The sequence below is a fragment of the Ovis aries genome, chromosome 4, assembly GCF_016772045.2.
Source record: "Ovis aries strain OAR_USU_Benz2616 breed Rambouillet chromosome 4, ARS-UI_Ramb_v3.0, whole genome shotgun sequence".
Taxonomy (NCBI): Eukaryota; Metazoa; Chordata; class Mammalia; order Artiodactyla; family Bovidae; genus Ovis; species Ovis aries.
In genome coordinates this window covers 54,974,424-54,994,294 of record NC_056057.1, presented here as the reverse complement: position 1 = coordinate 54,994,294, position 19,871 = coordinate 54,974,424, and the positions used below count along the sequence as shown (strand labels likewise).

General features: G+C 35.9%; 1 protein-coding gene across 6 annotated transcripts in view; it reads left to right on the top strand.

Annotated features, from left to right (window-relative positions):
• MDFIC (MyoD family inhibitor domain containing) overlaps positions 1-7,899 on the top strand; it is a 96,055-nt gene extending 88,156 nt beyond the window's left edge. For all 6 annotated transcript variants that reach the window (XM_012176761.4, XM_042248573.1, XM_042248578.2 and 3 more), the window contains one exon: positions 5,240-7,899. In XM_012176761.4, the coding sequence (XP_012032151.2) occupies positions 5,240-5,487 (248 nt within the window). In that variant the 3' untranslated portion in view covers positions 5,488-7,899. The remainder of the gene's footprint in view (positions 1-5,239) is intronic.
• Positions 7,900-19,871: the final 11,972 nt, after the last annotated feature.

The window sequence follows — 19,871 nt, the reverse complement described above, 5'->3', positions numbered from 1 at the left end:
TCTTGGCTGCCTATGCTTTTTTGTCCATTTCACCAATGTGACTGGAAATTTATGAGTTCTCCAACTCATCAACTTTGCTCTTTCTTGAGGATAACATTTATTATCAAGTCTTCATTAAAACTAAAATTCAGATTCATCTTTAGAAAGAAAACATGAATCGAGGCTGAAAACAAGATCAGCAAGACAAATCAGCAGAAATTAGTTATTTATAACTGACCTCCTCCAGGAAGATGTACGAAGTGTTAAAAGTAGTCATTCCCACACCAGCAGCATGGGCTGCTGGATTAGACCATGGATGATAGGGGAGGATCATGTGGGTCCAGTCCTGGCTCTGCTACTTCCTGCCTCTGTGACTTTGAGCAGATCTCCTAAGTTTTCTATAAAATCTATCTGTGGTAAAATGGGGATAATACCAATACTGCTTCTTAGAGATGTTATTTGAATCGAATTAATATTTTTAAAGAGCTTAAAATACAATTTATTGTCAAGTTTCATAAATAAAGTACAAGAGTGGTAAAAATGTCTCTTCTAAGATAACACATTTCTTAATTAATAAATGCTTTTTCTTCATTAATGCCAGGCTTCTTATTCTACATAAAACCACCATTGGTATCCATTATAGAAATTACACTATGTTGTTGAACACAGTCTAGGAGTGTTTGATCTATTTAGCACTAAGAATTTATTTTTTCATGTTCTTTGTTTACTAAAAATACAAAGTTCAACAGAATTAAATTCTTTGTTAGCTACTAGTAGAAGTTTGGAGAGAATCTGTTCTTGGCTTAGGGCTTCTGATTTTTGTATAACAACTGTCACTATTGTCTAAGATCTGGAACAGATTTTAATTCTCAGAAGAGTATGTTCTCTGAGCGGCTGTGAATGGTTTCGCTGTGACTGTCACCCTCATTCCTCTTCATCTTGAGGGCAGCTGATTTCACATCATTCACATTCAGTCACTCCTTCCTGACTACTTATTGGTTTCCCCTCCTGTTCTGTATATCAGAATGGCTGGACTCCCTTTGTTCTGAATAATACAGTAAAACTTCTCTATTTCATTCTACCACCAAATTTGTTAATACCTCCTCTTCTTTTCACTTACTCATTAGCCAAAGTTGTCAGTCTTCCACTTTACTTCCTTAGTCTATCTGATATCTCCATCTGGAATTTCCAGCTAAAGAAAAGATTTGATTGACTTTCTCTTCATCACTTCAAACTCTCAGTCTAAACATTAACTCATGTGCATCTTATCTCTTAACTTCAGTAAGTCAGTACTAAGGGAGAACAATCATATTTGACAAAGGACTGATGGATAGATGTCTTCACTACATGAAGAACTTCTGCAAGTCAATAAAAAAAAACAGGCAATTCGATAGAAAAGTGATGGAAATACATGAACACCTGTTTCAAAGAAGAGGAAACATGAATGGCCAAAAGCATGAAAAGATGTTCAAATTTATTAGTAAACAAGTAAATGCAGGAAAAACTACCATGAGATGCCATTTCACATGCAACAAATGGGCATATGTGAAAGTTTCAAAGTTTCAAAAATATGACAGTTTCAAAGATTGGTGAGGATGTGGAGCAGTGAGCATGCTCATACTTGGTTGTGGGAATACATTTTGGAGCAGTCACTTTAGAACCAAACGCAGTATTACATGAAATGGAATAGCCATCATGGTCAACAAGAGAGTCCAAAATGCAGTACTTGGATGCAATCTCAAAATGACAGAATGATCGCTGTTCGTTTCCAAGGCAAACCATTCACTATCACAGTAATCCAAGTCTATGCCCCAACCAGTAATGCTGAAGAAGCTGAAGTTGAACGGTTCTGTGAAGACCTACAAGACCTTCTAGAACTAATACCCAAAAAAGATGTCCTTCTCATTATAGGGGACTGGAATGTGCATCCTAGAACCCAGCAATTCTACTGTCAGTTATTTAGCAAGTTGGCTCTAGGAGACTTGCACACACCTGTTTCAAACATTAATGTTTGGAACAGCAAAACACTGGAAATGACCAGAATACTCCTAAATAGGATGGATAAATATAGTGTAAAACAAGTGAACTTTAACTACAAGAATTAAGAAAGGTAAATCTGAATTACATAATATTGAGAAAAGTGTTACAGGAATTTATGTGGTATCATTTTCTTTCTGATAGATTATGTAGGGATATTTACAGATTCATTGTTGTACAACATACAACAAAAAGCAAGGGAAGAGAAAGATGTACTTAGGAAGGGACCAAAGAGGGCTTCAAAGATATTGTAACCCTCTATTTCTAAGTCTGGTGGGAAGGCCATTCTAAGGCCATTCTTTCCCCTTGAAGATAAGTTCACTACATCAATGTATGATATATTTCATGATTAATCCATAAATAATCTAATGTTCAATAACTGTGCTTAAGGTTCTTCGGTATCAAGTAAGTTCTTATGGATTCCCCTCTTAGTTTTGAAATACAGGCCATTCCATAGCAGAATACAAAGTTAAGGTGTCCTTAGAATTAGTTAATACAGGTATTTGTTTGAAGGCATATTGAATAGAACTGGCTTGCTTGCCAGTTAAACACTAATTTCTTAATAGGAATAATAATAAAGTCAGCTCTATAATGTTTCAGATATTTTACAAATCATGATGATAACATAATCCTAGATAAACTCTACTAAACTGAGACTTATAAGATATCAGGCTAAAACTTTATAGAAGGAATGTAGAAAGAGGGAAAGTAGAGGCTCTCTAGAAACCCAGGACTTCCCAAGGCTATGGACTTGGATCCATGGAATAGATTTTTGCTGTTCTCTTGTTGTGATTGGATACCATAGTCCCCGCTTATGTGTTTTGTTTTCTGTGGTTTCATTTACTCACAGTACCAAAGTATTCAATAGAAGACTCTAGAAATAAAAATTCATAATTTTTAAATTGCATGCTGCTCCAAGTAGCATGACAAAATCTCATGCCATCCTCTCCATCCCACCAAAAACATGAATCATCCCTTTGTCCAGTGTGTTCCACCTGTTCGTATGTAGCAGCCTTCTTGATTTCAGACCAACTGTCTTAACATCACCATGCTTGTGTTCAAGTAACTTTGATTTTACATAATGCCAGCTCCAAAACACAAGAGTACTGATCCTGGCAACTCATATATGCCACAGAGAAACTGTAAAGTACTTCTTTGATTAAATAGGTGAAAGTTCTCAACTTAATAAGGAAAGACACACACACACACACACACACACACACACACACACACACACACACAAACCTGTATGCTGAAGTTGCTAAAGTCTACAGTTAGAATGAGTCTATCTGTGAAATTGTGAAGAAGGGAAAAGAAATTCATGATAATTTTGTTATTTCACCTCAAACTGTAAAAGGTATGGCCACAGTGTGTAATAAGTGTATAGTTAAGATGGAAAAGGCATTAAATTTGTATAAAATATTTCGAGAGAGACTACATTCACATAACTTTTATTATAGAAGATTGTTATAACTATTCTATTTTACTAGTAGTTACTGTTAATCTCTTTGTCCAGTTTATAACTTAGACTTCATCATAAGTGTGTATGCATGGGGAAAAAGAGTATGTATATAGTTCTGTACTATCCATGATTTCAGGCATCCACTGGGGGTCTTGGAATGTGGAGGACTACTGTACTACTAAAAACGTTAGAGGAAGACAGCAACTCACAGATTTAGAATTCTATGATCATTTTCCAGTTGCTCCATAGACCATTTTATATGAGAGTGGGCTTGGCCCTGAGAAAGATGGGAGGAAACACCAATGTATTTTTTTAGCCTTTTTTTTTCCTGGCTGAACCAGGCAGCTTGCACGATCTCAGCTCCCTGACCAGGGATTGAACCTGAACCATGGCATTGAAAGCCAAGAATCCTAACCACTAGGTTACCAAGAAACTCCTAGCCTTTAATTCTACAAACAACTCTGGAGTTTCCTTTTTGAGTTTTTCCTGACCCTCTTCCTTTTTGCCATCTGGCATGTAAAGTATGTATTTCCCACATTTCCCCCTTTTACAAATTTATAAACGCTACCAAATTAGAGACTATAGAGAAATGGGAATATTCAGAGGTGGGGGGGAGTGGTTATGATGGAATACACAATTTGATGAAACTCCATCAAAGGCACTCAATCTTAAAGCCAAATACAGAAACACACAAGTCATGTCACAGTGGGATATAGATAGGGGATTGTTCTATACTGTCTGTTGCTGTTCTTGGAAGCAGAATCCCCTCATTAAAGCTTGCATTGTATACATTTTTAAAGAAGAAAAGGAACACAAACACACACCTATAAATAGTCCTGCTAAAAATTCATAAATATTTCTGAAATAAGACAAATGTCTTATAACATTGGTCATAATTTATTTTATTGCATGTGTTAAAGTCTTCTGGAAATAGACATTTTCTTCAGTTGTGCCTTTTACTTGACCCAAAATTCTGAGGAAAGAAGCTTAGAATATGGTGTACTAAGTTTATTAGATTGTAATCTGTTGAGTTCTCACTTCTTTATATCAGTTCATGACATTTGTTGTTCAAAAAGGCATCATTAGAGATGTCTCAGTAAAGTACTTCACGCACAGGAAGTGGGAAAACAGTGCTACTGTGTCATTATTCACATTTGCTAAGGTATGTATCCTTTGTTAGAGATAGGCAGAACTATCCCGGAAACAATGGTTGGGGCCACGGTCTGTTTTTAATTCTTGTGAAACCAAAAAAATCAAGGACCATAAAATTGAGCCAGTTTTATTTAGCTGTTGAATTAATTATTCAATAATATACTGAATGTATCATTTTAAAATCTTTTTCCTTGCAGTTTTAGAGCAGGTGGGGACATTGCAGTAACTTGTTTTCTGAAGGACTTTACTGTCATTTAGCAGAGAGCAGTAGGATATAGGTGAGAGGGATGAGAGGCATAGAGGGGTGGAACCTAGAACCAAGGACCAGTGCGCAGTGAGTAATACTCTAACCCACAGGCACACACACACACATCTATATACAACTACAGTCTTTCCCTCCCCACCAAATGCAATATCTGCCTCTAAAGATTATTCATCGAAAATTTAACCTGTTTCTGCTCATCCTTCCAACCCACAGAACTAGGACTGCAGGTCCTTACATTCTGGATTACTTACTTTCATCAATTATTATTCAGCTTACTGATGATTTATATATTTTGTGTTTCTTCTTTCTCTGACTGTGTGGTCTCCTCCCACCTGAAAATGAAGACTGCTGTGTCCACTGTATCCTGGCCTGCCTGTTCTGTGAATTTCTGACCCTCTGCAATATTGTCCTGGGACAAGCTTCGTGTGGCATCTGCACCTCAGAAGCCTGCTGCTGTTGCTGTGGAGATGAAATGGGAGATGACTGTAACTGCCCTTGTGACATGGATTGTGGCATCATGGATGCCTGTTGTGAATCATCGGACTGCCTGGAAATCTGTATGGAGTGCTGTGGAATTTGTTTTCCTTCATAAATATTTATCTTCTGTTTGCGTTGAAACTGGAGAGTATTTTAAGTTTTTTCTTTTGAGGTAAAAGAAAAGCATGTGGTAAAATTCTCATCAAACAACCCAGTACTTGCACTGTTAACTCATTATTTTAGGTAATCTCTGAAAGCCTGTTTTCCTCCCTCTAACCAAATCCACGTGGTTTAATATGTGAAATTTTAACTACTTTTAAACTTGTTAATAGGTTGCAGTGACTGAGGAACATTTTGGCCAAAAACAGAAAAAAAAAAAAAAATGTCTCCTCCTTTTTATACTTATCTCTCTCTGTTTCTTTTAACCCATCTTAGGAGCCCCTTGCTCCAAATGTATTCTTTTTCAGTGATTATTTAAATCAGACAATTTATTTTTAATGTTTTTACAATGATTAAAAGTAAGCATTCCTTAGAGTAAACTTTGAGAAACACACCCACACAAGCGTTGGGTACCTAGTGTTTGTGTCTGCGCTCTGCTTGTTCAACAGACACTGAGTGCCTGCTGTGTGTGACCTGCTGCAGTGCCGAGATGGATGGCATTCAGCTTCCATCCAGAGAAGCAGAGGAAAGTTTAGGCAAAGAGACTTGTAAAGAATAGGCCAGCCCACAGGCATATTGAAGCCATGATTATGAGGGAGAGAAACTCAAAAGGCTGTAGGGATACACAGAAAGGAAGAGCTAACGTCTATGGGAATATTCAGAAGGCTTCGAGGAGAATGTGGCATTTGAAGGAGGCCTCTTGGGATGAGTGATTCATCTGCTGCTTGAATGAATTAGCTTTAGGACCAAGTTTTAGGTGACCAACCTGAGCTGACTGTGCCCTTGAGCAGTTACAAGAAAAATGCCTCATGTATGTATTTTCTTTAGTTGTGGCAATACATCTTTCTTTAAAAAAACTAGAGGTTATGATAAAGTTTTGATAAAAACAACGCTTTATTAAAATAGCTATATTTATAGAATGTGGAGCACTTTTGAAAAGTTGCACTTAAATTAGGAAAAATTTTATATTAAAATCTCAGCATTTTGATTTTGATTTATTCAAACACTTCTTTTGAGAGCTTTAAGTATTTTGCAAGGGGAAGGGTTATTTGGTTAAGAAGCAAACCCCACAATATTTATAAGCACAATTAACCTTAAATACAAATTATTCCTTCCAGTGCAGTGGGAATCTTGACATCCATTACTATGACCAAATTTCAGTATTGCAATTTTACATTAAACCCAAATGGTGGGTTATAAAGATCCGTAAGTGTAAAGAAATGAGTAAGACTTATTGAGTTACTTATTAAGACTTAGCAAGTTACTAAGACATTGAGACTTTGTGTGGTACAGATGAAAAGGAGAGTATATTTTCCTACTACATGCTCTTCTACTAAGCTTGATGTCCCCAACTTGTAGTTTGGTTTGATTTAATGTAATACCTTGTAGAAATTTTGAAACTATATGTTTGGATGAATAGTTATTTTTTATTATTCCAACTGAATATCAAATTGATAGTAAAAACAAATGCATATTGTTAGGAAGCCTTTTAGCAAATCTAGGCTTTTAAGATTTTAAAACCAAAAGCATGGGTATGTCACCAATAATTTTTCCTTTGAGATGAAACCTAGTTTCCACTTATATCATTACTTAAAAGGCTTAAAAAAGAAAAAAATAAATTAGCAAACTCTTGAATCCCCTTTTAGTGCTCTTTAAACACACATACACACACACACATACACACTTAAACTGTCAGGCTTAAATAGAATTCTAGTCAACAGCTGTCTATCTCTTCCTGGCCTAAAGAGCATTTTTGATGTAACAAATGAAATATGAGAACATCTTTCTACTATTTCTTAGTAACCAGAATCTGAATATTAACATATATCCAAAGTTAACATGTATATATATTAGGATGTAAGAGTATCAACTTTATATTGATATATAAAACCTTATGACCTGGAATCATTAAAACAGTATATCTGTTATACTGCAAAAATTTTCTGCCAAACTGTTTGTCTAATATTTAAGTGTATCCTGCTATTTACAATGATGATATTAGCACTTTTATAATGTTTCTCTGTAACAGAGAGCATTAATTGGTAGAATTTTAATCTCATATTTATATTCACAGTACTTTTCCTCTATTGTCTATTCTGCAGTCATACCACAAAGTACCTTGTATGATTTTTTAAAATAAATGAAAAAAACAAAAGTAGCAAATGTGAAAAGATTTTCAATATGTATTTTAGAATTTCTGAATGTAAAATATTTTCTTGAATTATATGGCCATAAGTGCTCTAGTTTACAGTTACAGATTTGGTCTCTCTTTAAATGTGGAAACGTAATCTTAAATATTTTTAAACTGGACCTGTATTATCCTGAATATACTATTTTGAAATAAAAAAAAATGATTTCTCTAATCTAATTGATGGATCAATATTTAAGTGAATTCAACTATAATTTAAAAGCTTAGACTTTTCTTTTCCTGTTACATCCTGCTCTGAAAGATCTCTTAGTCTCCTATGTAAATCACATGACTCATGCCCATAAATGAACTATGAAAGATTCAGATCAGTTTATACTGCAAATCATAGTTGACAAATGATTTCAAAACATGGTAAAACATGGTTTTCTGTGAAAACTTCACAGTAGAGCAAAATTCACATTTTTTACATTTGTTTTTTAATAAATTGCTTTTACTTATTTGCTTCGGAATTATCTCCCAACTTATTAAAAAACTGTGGTAGTTTATACACATACACACACACATATATATATTTATATGCTGAAATTAAACACAAAAGATCTATAGAACTGGGTATTAATTTCAGTGAATTTCACCCAAAAGTAAATCATCAGAAGTACTTTCAACTAGGGTTTTTAGTGGCACAATTTTTAAGTAGTAGAAAGTGTTTTGTTATTAGTATTTAACCCCTTGAATCACTTTATTTAGGAAGAGACATTTTACTTAGGAGTATAATAATTTTATTTTTGTGTTCTTATAGTGTATTGACTATATCCATTTCCCTCACCTGAAATAGCCGGTGTTTCTCTGAACAGTTCACAGAGTAACCAAGGCAACCTTATGTAATAACTTTTCATTCTTCATCTATACAAACTCTTATCAGTGCCCTAGATTCTAATGTTATAAACATCAAAGTCACTGCCTAACATAAATAAGATTTGAGTCCAGAGTCTCTGTGGCTTGCCTTCTTGAATTCCAGTTTCAATGCCTAGATTTACCCAGCCATCTAATGAATAAATTTATTTATAAGATTATTTTTCATACTATTCAAGACCTTTATGCCCTTTCCAGTTACCTGTGATTTGTAGGCCTGTAGGTTTATGACATCTAATCTGACAGCCAAGATAAACTTTCATCAGACACTATAATATCCATTTTTCTCTTATTTTAATACTAATACAGAAAAGCATACCATTTTGTTTTAAATGACAGTTAATACAGGGATAGAGTTTATTCTACACTTACTATTTCTATTTTAAAATTGAGGCATGGGTACTACAAGGCATTCTTTTTAACCCTTCATCTCTATGTCCCGTATAATCAATAAATTTATAGTGACTGTTTTCTTTAAGCCCCTCAAGGGAGTCAAAAAACCCTCAAGATGTTTCAGCCTTTGGGAGAAGTTTGCCACTTCCCATGAGAAAACTGTTACTGAGGCTACTAATATTTACTTGTTCATTTCAGATTACTTTTAGAGATTATGGTTAAAGTGGAAGGGGTTGATGCAGACCTAACGTGGAGGGGTGGTTTTTGGAAAAATCATCACTCGTGACTAAATCTGCCATATATTTTCACATTGCAAAATTCCCAATGAACACTGACTGCCCTCTCTAAAGGCCTGTGAATCAGTATCACCCAAACGACCAAATTTTAATCAAGTTCAACAGGCAACCTGGAGGTGAACAGGATTCTAAGCAAAGCTACATCAAAGCCTCAACTAGAAAGAAGAATTTCTATCTAGGCAAGGAGAAACCTGCACCATCTCACTCTCCTCATACTGGGACGACCGCATGACATTCTCCACCTGGGCAGTAACGATAGCCCCTGAGCTGCCAAGAGTCAGACAACGGCTGAACACCTAAACAACCACCACCACCACAAGCTGCCAAACGTCAAAAGGAGTAGTTCCTTGCCTTCCTGCAGAACTGCAGCCACTAGTTGTAGTTCTGTGTGTCCATTATTTATGCCCCTGATCCCTCCTCACCTCAACCCTTGCTACAAGAGAATCTTGAGTTTATTTGTGAGGTGACTGTGAAGAAATCAATTTAGCTAAACATGCCTCAATATATTACTAAAAGAGGGTATAGATGTATCTGTTAAAGACGAAGTATAGCTCTGCAATTCAGTGTTCACTTTCAGGCAGGTCTTTGACGTTCAGTGGAGAATGTAATTATTAGGAAAACAGTGAAAAGCAAATTCACACAAATTCTCAGTTTAGCTTGAAAAACTGAAAAGGTTCTTAAGTTCTGTCTGATGCATAAAGGGGTAGAAGCAAAGGAATTACATTCCAAAGCCAAGAAAGAGGGTGTACAAAAGCAGCTGATCCACTTGACATAGTTCATAGCCTTTTGCAAAGGAATAAAAGCCCGTTGAGCAGGGAACCAAAAGATCTCATTATAGGATGAAGCCAGGCCATATTAAAGCTTGTGCACTAGTAACTATGTCTAAAAACAGCCTGCTGTTTTATATTGAACCAATACATTCTTAACTTGGTAGGTTGCAGTGTAAAGATGTACAGAGCCTGTCTGCTGGATGCTATGCCAATTACAGATGTGACGGAGTGGTGTCAAACACCTACAAATAGTTAGGATCTCAAGCAATCTTCGAGTGAAACAAAAGAAGTTTTAAAATGTCATCTCAAAACCTGGATAGCACAGTTCATCATGTGTGTCTGACTCTCCGAGTCTCAAGATCACCTTTATTATATAATTTAATGTGGACCTCATATGATCCCTCAATCAGAATGCACTATTCTTTCAAGGACATGAATAGTGCCTGAGAGAGAAGGAGAATATCTTTTAAAAGTAACACCTTCAGATGACAAGGCATCTGTGATCAGCTCTGCAGGAACTACGTTTTATTGGTGTTGAGGTGAAGGAGGAGGGAAATGCCCATGAATACATATTAGACTTTGTTAGATCATCAGAAAGAATAATTGGGCATATTTATACAATTACATTTTTAGTAAACTATTATGCCAGCTTAACGATAATACATATTCTGGTAAAAAGTACATTAAATGGCAATCCTAAAGCAATTCGGCTGCTGAGGATGTCATTTTTTTTTATCTAATTATTCACAAATTAATGAATAAAATTAAATTCCAATCACTGAGGAAAATGGAGCAATGGTGAGAATCAGAACTGCAGATTAGTTAAAGCAAAGATATGCAATGCATAACAGAATTAAAGCATTTCTTTTATTCAAACTCGGTGCTTAAAAAAGAACAAATCCATCATCTTGAAATTTGACTTGTAGCTTGACATTAAAAATAATATGAGTAGAATTTTCAGTGGGGTAAGCACAAAACTAGTTCAAGTTATGTCACTCTCAATTACTGTACTCAGGTGGTGTGCCCATTAAAATTCCCACTTGTGGGCTCCGCTCACTATGCAAATGGGGTCATTACCTGGAGAATTTAATTGGTTATGACACTGGGAGGAGGACTTTTCCTTTCAAAATAAACCTACTTACACACATTTTCACTAGAAATTTGACTGTTATATATATTTTGGATTGTTTTGCTCTATAAATATTTACTGAAATTGGACTATCTTTGCCTACTAATTTCTCACAGATAATTCAAAGTGGATCCAAATTACTTTGTGCATGTAGTTTGGTCTATAAGACTGGCTAGAATGATTTTTATAAATCATGCTGCTTAACAAAATATTATTTTGAAGCATCTTTGTATCTCTCACTCTACATGTGGGTACATTTCCAATGAGGGTTTTCATCACTGAATAGTATGTATATTTTCCCTTGCATCATAGTTCTAAATATTTACTCTGGGGGGCTTCTTCTATGTTTCTGCTTTTTTGTCACTTAAAAAAAAAGTATAGTTAAAACGGTGACCTGCCTTCATGGGTGTGTACATAGATAGCATCACTGAGGAGCCTTGCTTGTAACACTTGCAAGGCACTTATATTCACTGATAAGACGGGGTGAAGATGTTAAATAGTTGTCAGAATTTGTTCTAGAGAGAGTTCCACCAAGAGCCACGAGACAACTGAATTTAAAAAGAATGACGAATCAGTACAAAAAGTACAGTTCTCCACATACCTGCCGTCTGTTTTCACTGATTGTGGTGATTTCAACTCACACCTGCCATCTGTTTTCACTGATTGTGGTGATTTCAACTGGAAAAAAAACCCTTGAGTTTACAGCTAGATAACGAGAATATCTATAGTGGCTTGAACTTACAACAAACACTGATATTACAGTATGGTTTACTGGATGTAATATTAAAGTGGGCACCCAGGAATTCAGTTCCTAGGCACTGTCTCAGCCAGCAGATACTAGAGTGAACTTGAAATGGGAACGGGATTGCTGAAAGTATTGGTATAATCTCAGGGAAGCCCTAGCCGTTACTTGCAAGAGAGGGGTCCTGCAGTCTAAATTGGTATTACTATCCCAAGTTGTACAACAAGCACGGATATTATCACTAGCTTGTCTGGACCTAAAGAGAATATTTTTCTTTAAATGAAGAAAAGAATATTCTAAAATAAGAGAAATAATTCCAGGGGTGATTAAAAAAAAAAAAAAGAAATACTACAAATCTGTAACTGGACAATTGGGCAGGAATTTTAACATCTGTAACTATGGGAAATTTCCCATAGAATATCAAACATGGATCCAAGTCTCTGACATTCATTTTTCTGATATTTCTAATTGTGCCCGGAGGATAAGAAGGAGTTGGCGCATCCAATAAATATAATCATTTACATGCATGGAGCTCCCTTTGAAGTTAATAGGACCTATGGAAAGAGGAGTTATGCACCACGAAAACGGAGTTCAGTGTGAATCTACTTCTTTCTTTTTAACATGCAGCCGTATTGCCAACACATTTGGATTTTCTTACTGCTTATCTTTTCTTTGTATGTGATGTTTCAGTTGGAGTGGAGCAAAGTGCTCCATGTGTAGAGGAAAGATAGCCTCAAAGGGAGGATGTGATATTGACAAGCTTATACTCAGGAACCAGCTTTACAAGATAGTATCCAATAGTGATTGGGCCTGACATTTGTAGAGCTTTTTAACTTTTCAAAAGGAAACCACATACATTTTCTCATTTGATCTCTGCTGCTCTACCATTCACCTATGATATACGTTTTTACTTCCATTTTACAGATGAAAAAATGGGGACAGACTGCTTGAGTTCACTTCCTAGGGCCACACAGTAACTGGTAGGATGTAGGAAAACTGATTTCTATTCCCATGTCTTTCCATTAGAACAATATATTTTTAAAGAAATCCTATATATATAAGTTAATAAAGAGATTCAGTCACAGCTGCTTGGATTAAAACTGGAGTGAGGAAGTTGGGATCTGAATTTTACCTGCCTTGTTTCCTATCTTCCATCTTTGCTGCCTTCAGTGGGTATCCTGGCATGGGCTCTGAGGGACACTGGAAATCATAGCTCCTAACTGTGCTGCTTATTTCTTGGTACACACATTGACCCCAAAGTCAATCAACTCACGGTGTTTCGCTGTCTTGTTCCTGTTTATCAATGACTTTTTCCCTCTAGTTGGATGGATGAGGAGTCAAGAGTTAGATGTTCTTCAAAAGACTGTTTGCTGGTCATTCTCCATATGACCCTAAAGATCTGCTCTCTGTCTCTGCCTGCACTGTGCCAGGATCCCTTGATTTCTGATTCCCAGTTGGCATTGGCTGATGCCAAGCACTAATGGGAAATCAGAACGTGGGAGAAGAGAGAGGTCAAGGTGTTAATTCTCACCTTGCTGCCAGGCCCCCTTCCTGCCAGGCAGTGATTTTTCACAACTCCATTCCTCCCTATAAGGTGACTGTGTGCAGTGACCCCTCCATAGCTGCAGCTCCCTGATCTTGTCCCCTCCAGCATGGGGAAGGAATGTTTCCCATTGTTGCTAGTTCCTGGCATTTCAAAATCCCATGTTTGTTACCTTTTGACTGACTGTTCCTCTGTAAACAGTCCCTTTTATTAAACGCTCTTCAACTAAGCCCTTTGAGTGAGCCATCTGTTTCCTGCCAGTACTCTAATGAGTGAGAAAGTGTGAGTGTGTGTGTGTACAAATGCACACATTGTCTGAATCCAATACTGTTATCATATGTTTCTAAGATTTATCAAAATAATGTAAATTCTGGTGGTCTCTTAGATGTTTGTCTCTTAAACACAGTTAATCAACTCTAATACCACAAGAACTATACTAGATACTCCAGAAATGTATTTAGCAATTTCAAGTTCAATGATCACACATTTCCATGCTAATATTTGACACTAAAACTAGCTGATGGTGGGAGAGGGAAAGAAAGAAGGTATCATTACCAGGAGTGGTCCAAAGTTTATTAAGCTTTAGGATTGCTAGAGATAATGAGGCTTTCCTGTTTCCCTACAACCTAAAATGACTCAATAATATTAACATAAGCAGACCCACAATAGAAAGCTTAGCCTGGAAATGAATCCCTCCAGAAATGTGCTATTTGGAGACTCCATGTGAATGTAACCAATGGTAATAAAACAACTGGGTGTGACATCTATATGTCTTCAGAGTCATAGTTCTAAGCTATAGTAGGTCCAGTATCACTTAGTCTTCCAGTTCAACCCCTCCACTGAAAGTTGGTAAACTGACGTTTTAATTGATGCCTCAATATTCAGCCAGTCAGCCAAGGATAATCTGTTTGTTCCAGACCCTGTGCTGGGAGTAGGGATATCAAGATGTCCACTGACAAATTCACAGCTTAGAGAGAGAATGTACGTTAATTTGACAGAATTAAAGACATAATAGAGATGGTATAATTGCTAAGAGAGGGGAGAAGTGGAGGCTGACTAACACTCCCCAGGAGAACCAGGAAGTTTTCTTAGAAGAGGTAATATTTGAACTGGGATTTGGAGAAAGTAAATAGTTATTGGTGCATTCTGAAATTGCAGTAATGTTGGAAAGGACAGAATTGGTAATGCTGGGGAAAAGCAGAACTGAGTCAAAAAAGGCAGCTCTTTGAGTGCTTCTGAACTTTGACCTGGAGGCTAAGTAAAGCCTTCTGAGGACTTAAATCAAGGAAACAGCAAGATCAAATTTATATTTTGATATAACTGTATTGGGGCAGCAGATGAATTAGAAAGGACTGAGTATGAACTTATTAGGGATTTAAAAGATGGTGAGTTCATCTACACAAAAGATGGTAAGGACCTGATCTGAGGCACTGACTGTAGAATCACATATGGGGGCAGTGGGGAGGGACTGAATTAAAGATAATTCTGAAAGAGAACGGAAAGACTATTCCAGGTGAATGAGCCTATTAAATGTGCCCAGTGTTTACATATAAAACCAACTGTATGAACGTTAAATAAAAGCCAAATTCATAGAAGTTTTAAAGTGCATACACTACACATTTTGGGTCACCAACATCATGTCTTCATTAAATGAGATAATGGATCTGAAAGTGCTTATAAACAGTTTCACCAATATTAGGAAACTGTCAAAATTTCACTGTGATTTTATGTGATGGGTGTACTACTATACATAGTATGTGGGTGGGTGAACCAGTGAGGAAAATGCCAGAGTAAAATGTTCCAGTTTCCTAGTATCCTAGGGATGTATGCTAATAGATGTAAGGCAGGGGTTGGGGGAAGGGGAAGAGAGGCGAGAGGCAAACAGAAGCAAAGAGACATGGACAAAGGATCGCCAGAGTGCCTGACATATGAGAGGTGTTCATCTATATATATATGCTGAATTAATATGTGAATGAATGAATATATATGCATATGTATACCACGAATTACTTAACATGCAAACTGGATCTGTATTACTACCACAAACTGGATGACAATTGTGAGCATAATAAGTGAAAGAGAGGAGAAATTTTCACTGCGCTACATACACAATGGATGGATCATTTTTAACAAAATCAACAGATTGCTAACTAGTTACTGATTACTGACTGGTTGAATGAATCATTCTTTAATTGGCTTAGTAAGTCCAGTTCCCATCATAAGTCTTAGGTAATGTATGACCCAAATCTCTTTGGTTGGCCTCCAGCAGCTCTAAAATTAGTGAGTAAATCTTCCGAAGTTATATTCTTGCCAGCCTTTGTCTTTCTGCAAACCTGATTCAAATTTTCATCTGGGCCTGTTCCAAGTTCTGTGTTAGTCTAGGAGGGTGTTTACTGGCCCCAAGGGGTTGCCTAATTTGTCTAAATTTCTGAGCATCACATATTATGTTTCCTTAGTCCTAATAAAGTGACCCAGACCTGCTTTAGCTATTCTATTCTTAGCAAAAAAAAAAAAAAAAAAAAAAGTTGCAAGAGGGTCATAGAGTTAACTTCTGTTTTCTTACAAAATAATTATGTTAGAACATAAATATTTAAATTCACATTACAAATACTAATGAATTTTCAAGCATTTCTCTAAAATATAGGTGCTAAGGACTGTAAGGGCAGAGTCACCAGGGCACAAGAAAGCCACATGGGTTCTTTCATGTCCATAGTGGTGGAGGATGGTACTTGAAGGGGATCGCAATGCAGCTGCCCAGGTGGAAGCTTGATTTGCTTCTGGCAACTAGATCATAAAATGTGAAATGAAGGTTTTTATCTGTTCATGAAAATCAATTATTCAAAATATGGAGGAAAAGGTGATGGAAATCCAAACCAAAGCTTAAAAATGGTTAGGTTCTTAAAATGTATATTTTGGTGCCAAGAGTGTTTTTGTTTTCAGAGCTCATATCAGGGAATTAAAGGAGACATACTAAATAGGCTTTTAGTATATTATGAAGTCAAAAGGTTGTCATTCACTTGAATTACATTTTCCTTTAAATAAAACATTTTATTGTTTAGGCTCTTTGACCTAAAATATGATAAACTGTACTGAAGTATATAGGTGGTATCACTAATTAGAGGCTATCTCAAAACATATCTCTTTTTATAATATTTCAATACACAGTATTGGCATTTTAATAATTTCTTCTTTAAAAAAGAGTATCCACCTAGGACAAATAATTATTTCTATGGAGAGTAAAATTAATATTTAATAAAAGGAGACATGATACTTATATGTTTTCTTAAATTTCAACAAGTATCTGATCTTGAAAAGTATCAAATACCTGCATTTATTTGTGACAAAAAAGTTGTATTCTTTCTATAATCACTCAAAAATTCCCATGATCTGTAAGTTGGTAGACTGTCTTGAAAAGTTTTTCTAAATGAAAAAATAAGGTGGGATAATACACTGCATAATTACATTCCAAGTTTGCATTAATAAAGAATTATACTTGCAAGTTTTACAACTAGAAGTAGCACTGTGGTTGTCATATATTACAGTACACACAATTTGATTGTTACAGAGTAGGCATCTGCCAGAAACATTTCAGTTTAGCATGATGAATTTACCTTAGCCCTGTCAAGAATCACATTACAATGCCAAAGTATTGCTTTGAATATATATTGAAAAACAGAAATAAATTTGTTGAGGTAGAGTTTCAAATCCCTTCAGAATCATGTCATTACTGGCATTGTGGCTGGGCACACACAAGCTCATGTTACTCCAGGGGGATTTGCCAATAGTGAATGTCACTCATTTATTCAGGACAGCTAAAGAAGAGGTACTGTTGACTGTGGGTGATAGAGGAGTTTATCGGCATCCCAGCAAGAATGTTAGCATACTCAATTTACATAAAGGTATAAGAATATTTAAAACATAATCCCTTTCTAAGCCATTTAAACACATTCACATGAAAAGTGGTTTATCTGCTGCTCCTATTTCAGCTTAATGGTAAACTTCTCTGAAAGATTTAACTGAACTCTAACTAATAAACACTGTATTTGTCTCCAAACACCTAATTGTTGGCATTGCTTGTTCAAACAGTGGAATTTACACTTCCTTGGTGTGTAAGATACAAGATTATTATCAGGTTATTGCAGAAGTTACAAACAATTGGCAGGTTATTACCGAACCACTCAGGAACTATTGAAAAGTCCATGTCTAGGGTCTTTGCGAGCCTAGTAGACCACAGTCTCCTCCACCATCTGCTTCAGAAATGCCAGGCAGAATTTTACCCTAATTTCTTGAAAGGCCTATGAATTCTATCAAAAATTTGCTGCGCACTTTGGAAAGATTTTACCGTGTAGACATGACCACATGATAGGTTTCTTATATCCACAGCAACTTTTAAAGTCTAAGATGCAGAATAAAGGCTACTGCCTTAATAATACCAAAGGGCCAGATCCACACAGGCGAGACTTGTGTGCAAGGTTCACAGTTTAACTACCATAAAATTTAGCTGCCGCTTTCATTTGAGAAATGTGGCAGATAAAAGCAGTTTCAATATTGCACCACTGCATTAATGTAGATGTGGCACAGATTTATTAAATTTTTTTCCTCTCAACACCATGCTCTAAGAAAGTAGTAAAAGTATTATGTTTGCGTGATACTGATTTTACATGTAGTCTGAGAAATATATGAAATGTATTTTTAAAGCACTTGGCTTATGAAAAGTCATATTTGAGGGAGTGTGGAATCAATTCACAGGGATAGTTTATGGTCCAGAAACTCCTACAAGGTAATGGGAGAAACTGGTACATCTGTAGTAAAAAAATCTGATGGAAGAAAAATCATGAACTTCATCAAGGAAAAATAAAAATCATACAATATCTAAGTTGATATGTGCAAAGTATCAATAGTATTTAGTTAGTCTGGAAACTATGCTTATCATCAATTTGCCTTTTGTATCTTCTGACTGCTTCCAATTCAGCTACAAATACAAATATCAATCATATTCACATAAGCTAAGTATATAAAAGATAACATTTAAGTATAAAAGGATCCCAGAAATAAGCTTTTTATGTTGTGCTGATAAAAATAAGTGTGTGTACATGTGTATATATACAACATATATATATATATTTATATCCTTTTTTAATGTAATCACCTATATATCCTAGAAAAATATCCAGAATAACTAATTTGAAAAGGTTTGCTGATTCTTTTCTAGCAAAATCTGACTATATTATGGGCATTACAATCCTAGTTGTCTCCTCAAAGGAAAAACTCATAGCAAAATAGTCCAGATAAAAAGAAGACATGGATAGGGAGAGAACAGATAAATGCAATCATGCTGTAGAGAGACCATTGACAGTGTATCAAAGAGAAAGAAAAATTCCTAGAACATCATATCATGGCACAAATACTATCATGTCACTGCAAGACAGCGACAAAGAACACTGTGCTCATAGGGGCAAGTTCTTTTTATTAGAACTGTAAGAAATCCTTGCTCATATGAATTCAGAAATCTCAGACATCCTAACTGGTCTGGTATCTCTCCAACATATCTTCTATATTAATATAAAAAAGTTTCAAGTATTCTCTACTTGCCTGCTGTCATCTAGCAAGGTGAATTAACACTATAAATCAAATCAGTTTTCTCTGAACTTATTTGTAGGATGAAAGCATGTTGAGCTTTTCATTTGTGAAAATTTCAGAGACTTTTTGGCAGCCTGATACCACTGCTCATCGGGCTCCACCTCTAGCTTTACATCAGGTAAAATATAAGAGACTCAAAGTGATGCTCGGCCTTCTTTTCGAGATTCAGAAGCCTGAACCATCAAGATTCTCAAAAGGAAAATTCCAGTTTGTAAAATGTTTTCAATCTAGAAATGATCATTTAAATCACTTAACATTATTTTGTACAAGTCGCCTGTATGTACAAAAAATTTAAAAAATAAATTGAAATCTGAAATTAGATTAACCCTGAGCATATCATAGTTTGTATAAACAATAACAGTACTTAAGAAATGTAGCACTAATACATATTTCAGCAACAGCCCTGAACATGTCTATATCACCCGTATCTCTCTTCTCTTTGCATTCTAACGGTAGACATTTTTCTTCTGACTTTCCTTTTATATTCAAGCTCCATTTTCATTCATCATTCTTCACTGCCTCCTCCAAACTGCCTATTGATAAATATCCTAAGTCCATCATCCTCTTACCCCTGTGCTTCTCTTCAATGTCTAATTCTCCCTCGATATACTCAGCACCAGTTAAGTTTGGCACACATTTTTAAGCGGCCACTTTCTACTATGTACTGGGAAGACAAGCTAAATCAGAGTTGGCTCCTGCATTTCTGGAGCACGCAGTAGACTGATGGAACTAAAGACGTGAACATATTAGGAAAATGCATTGTGAG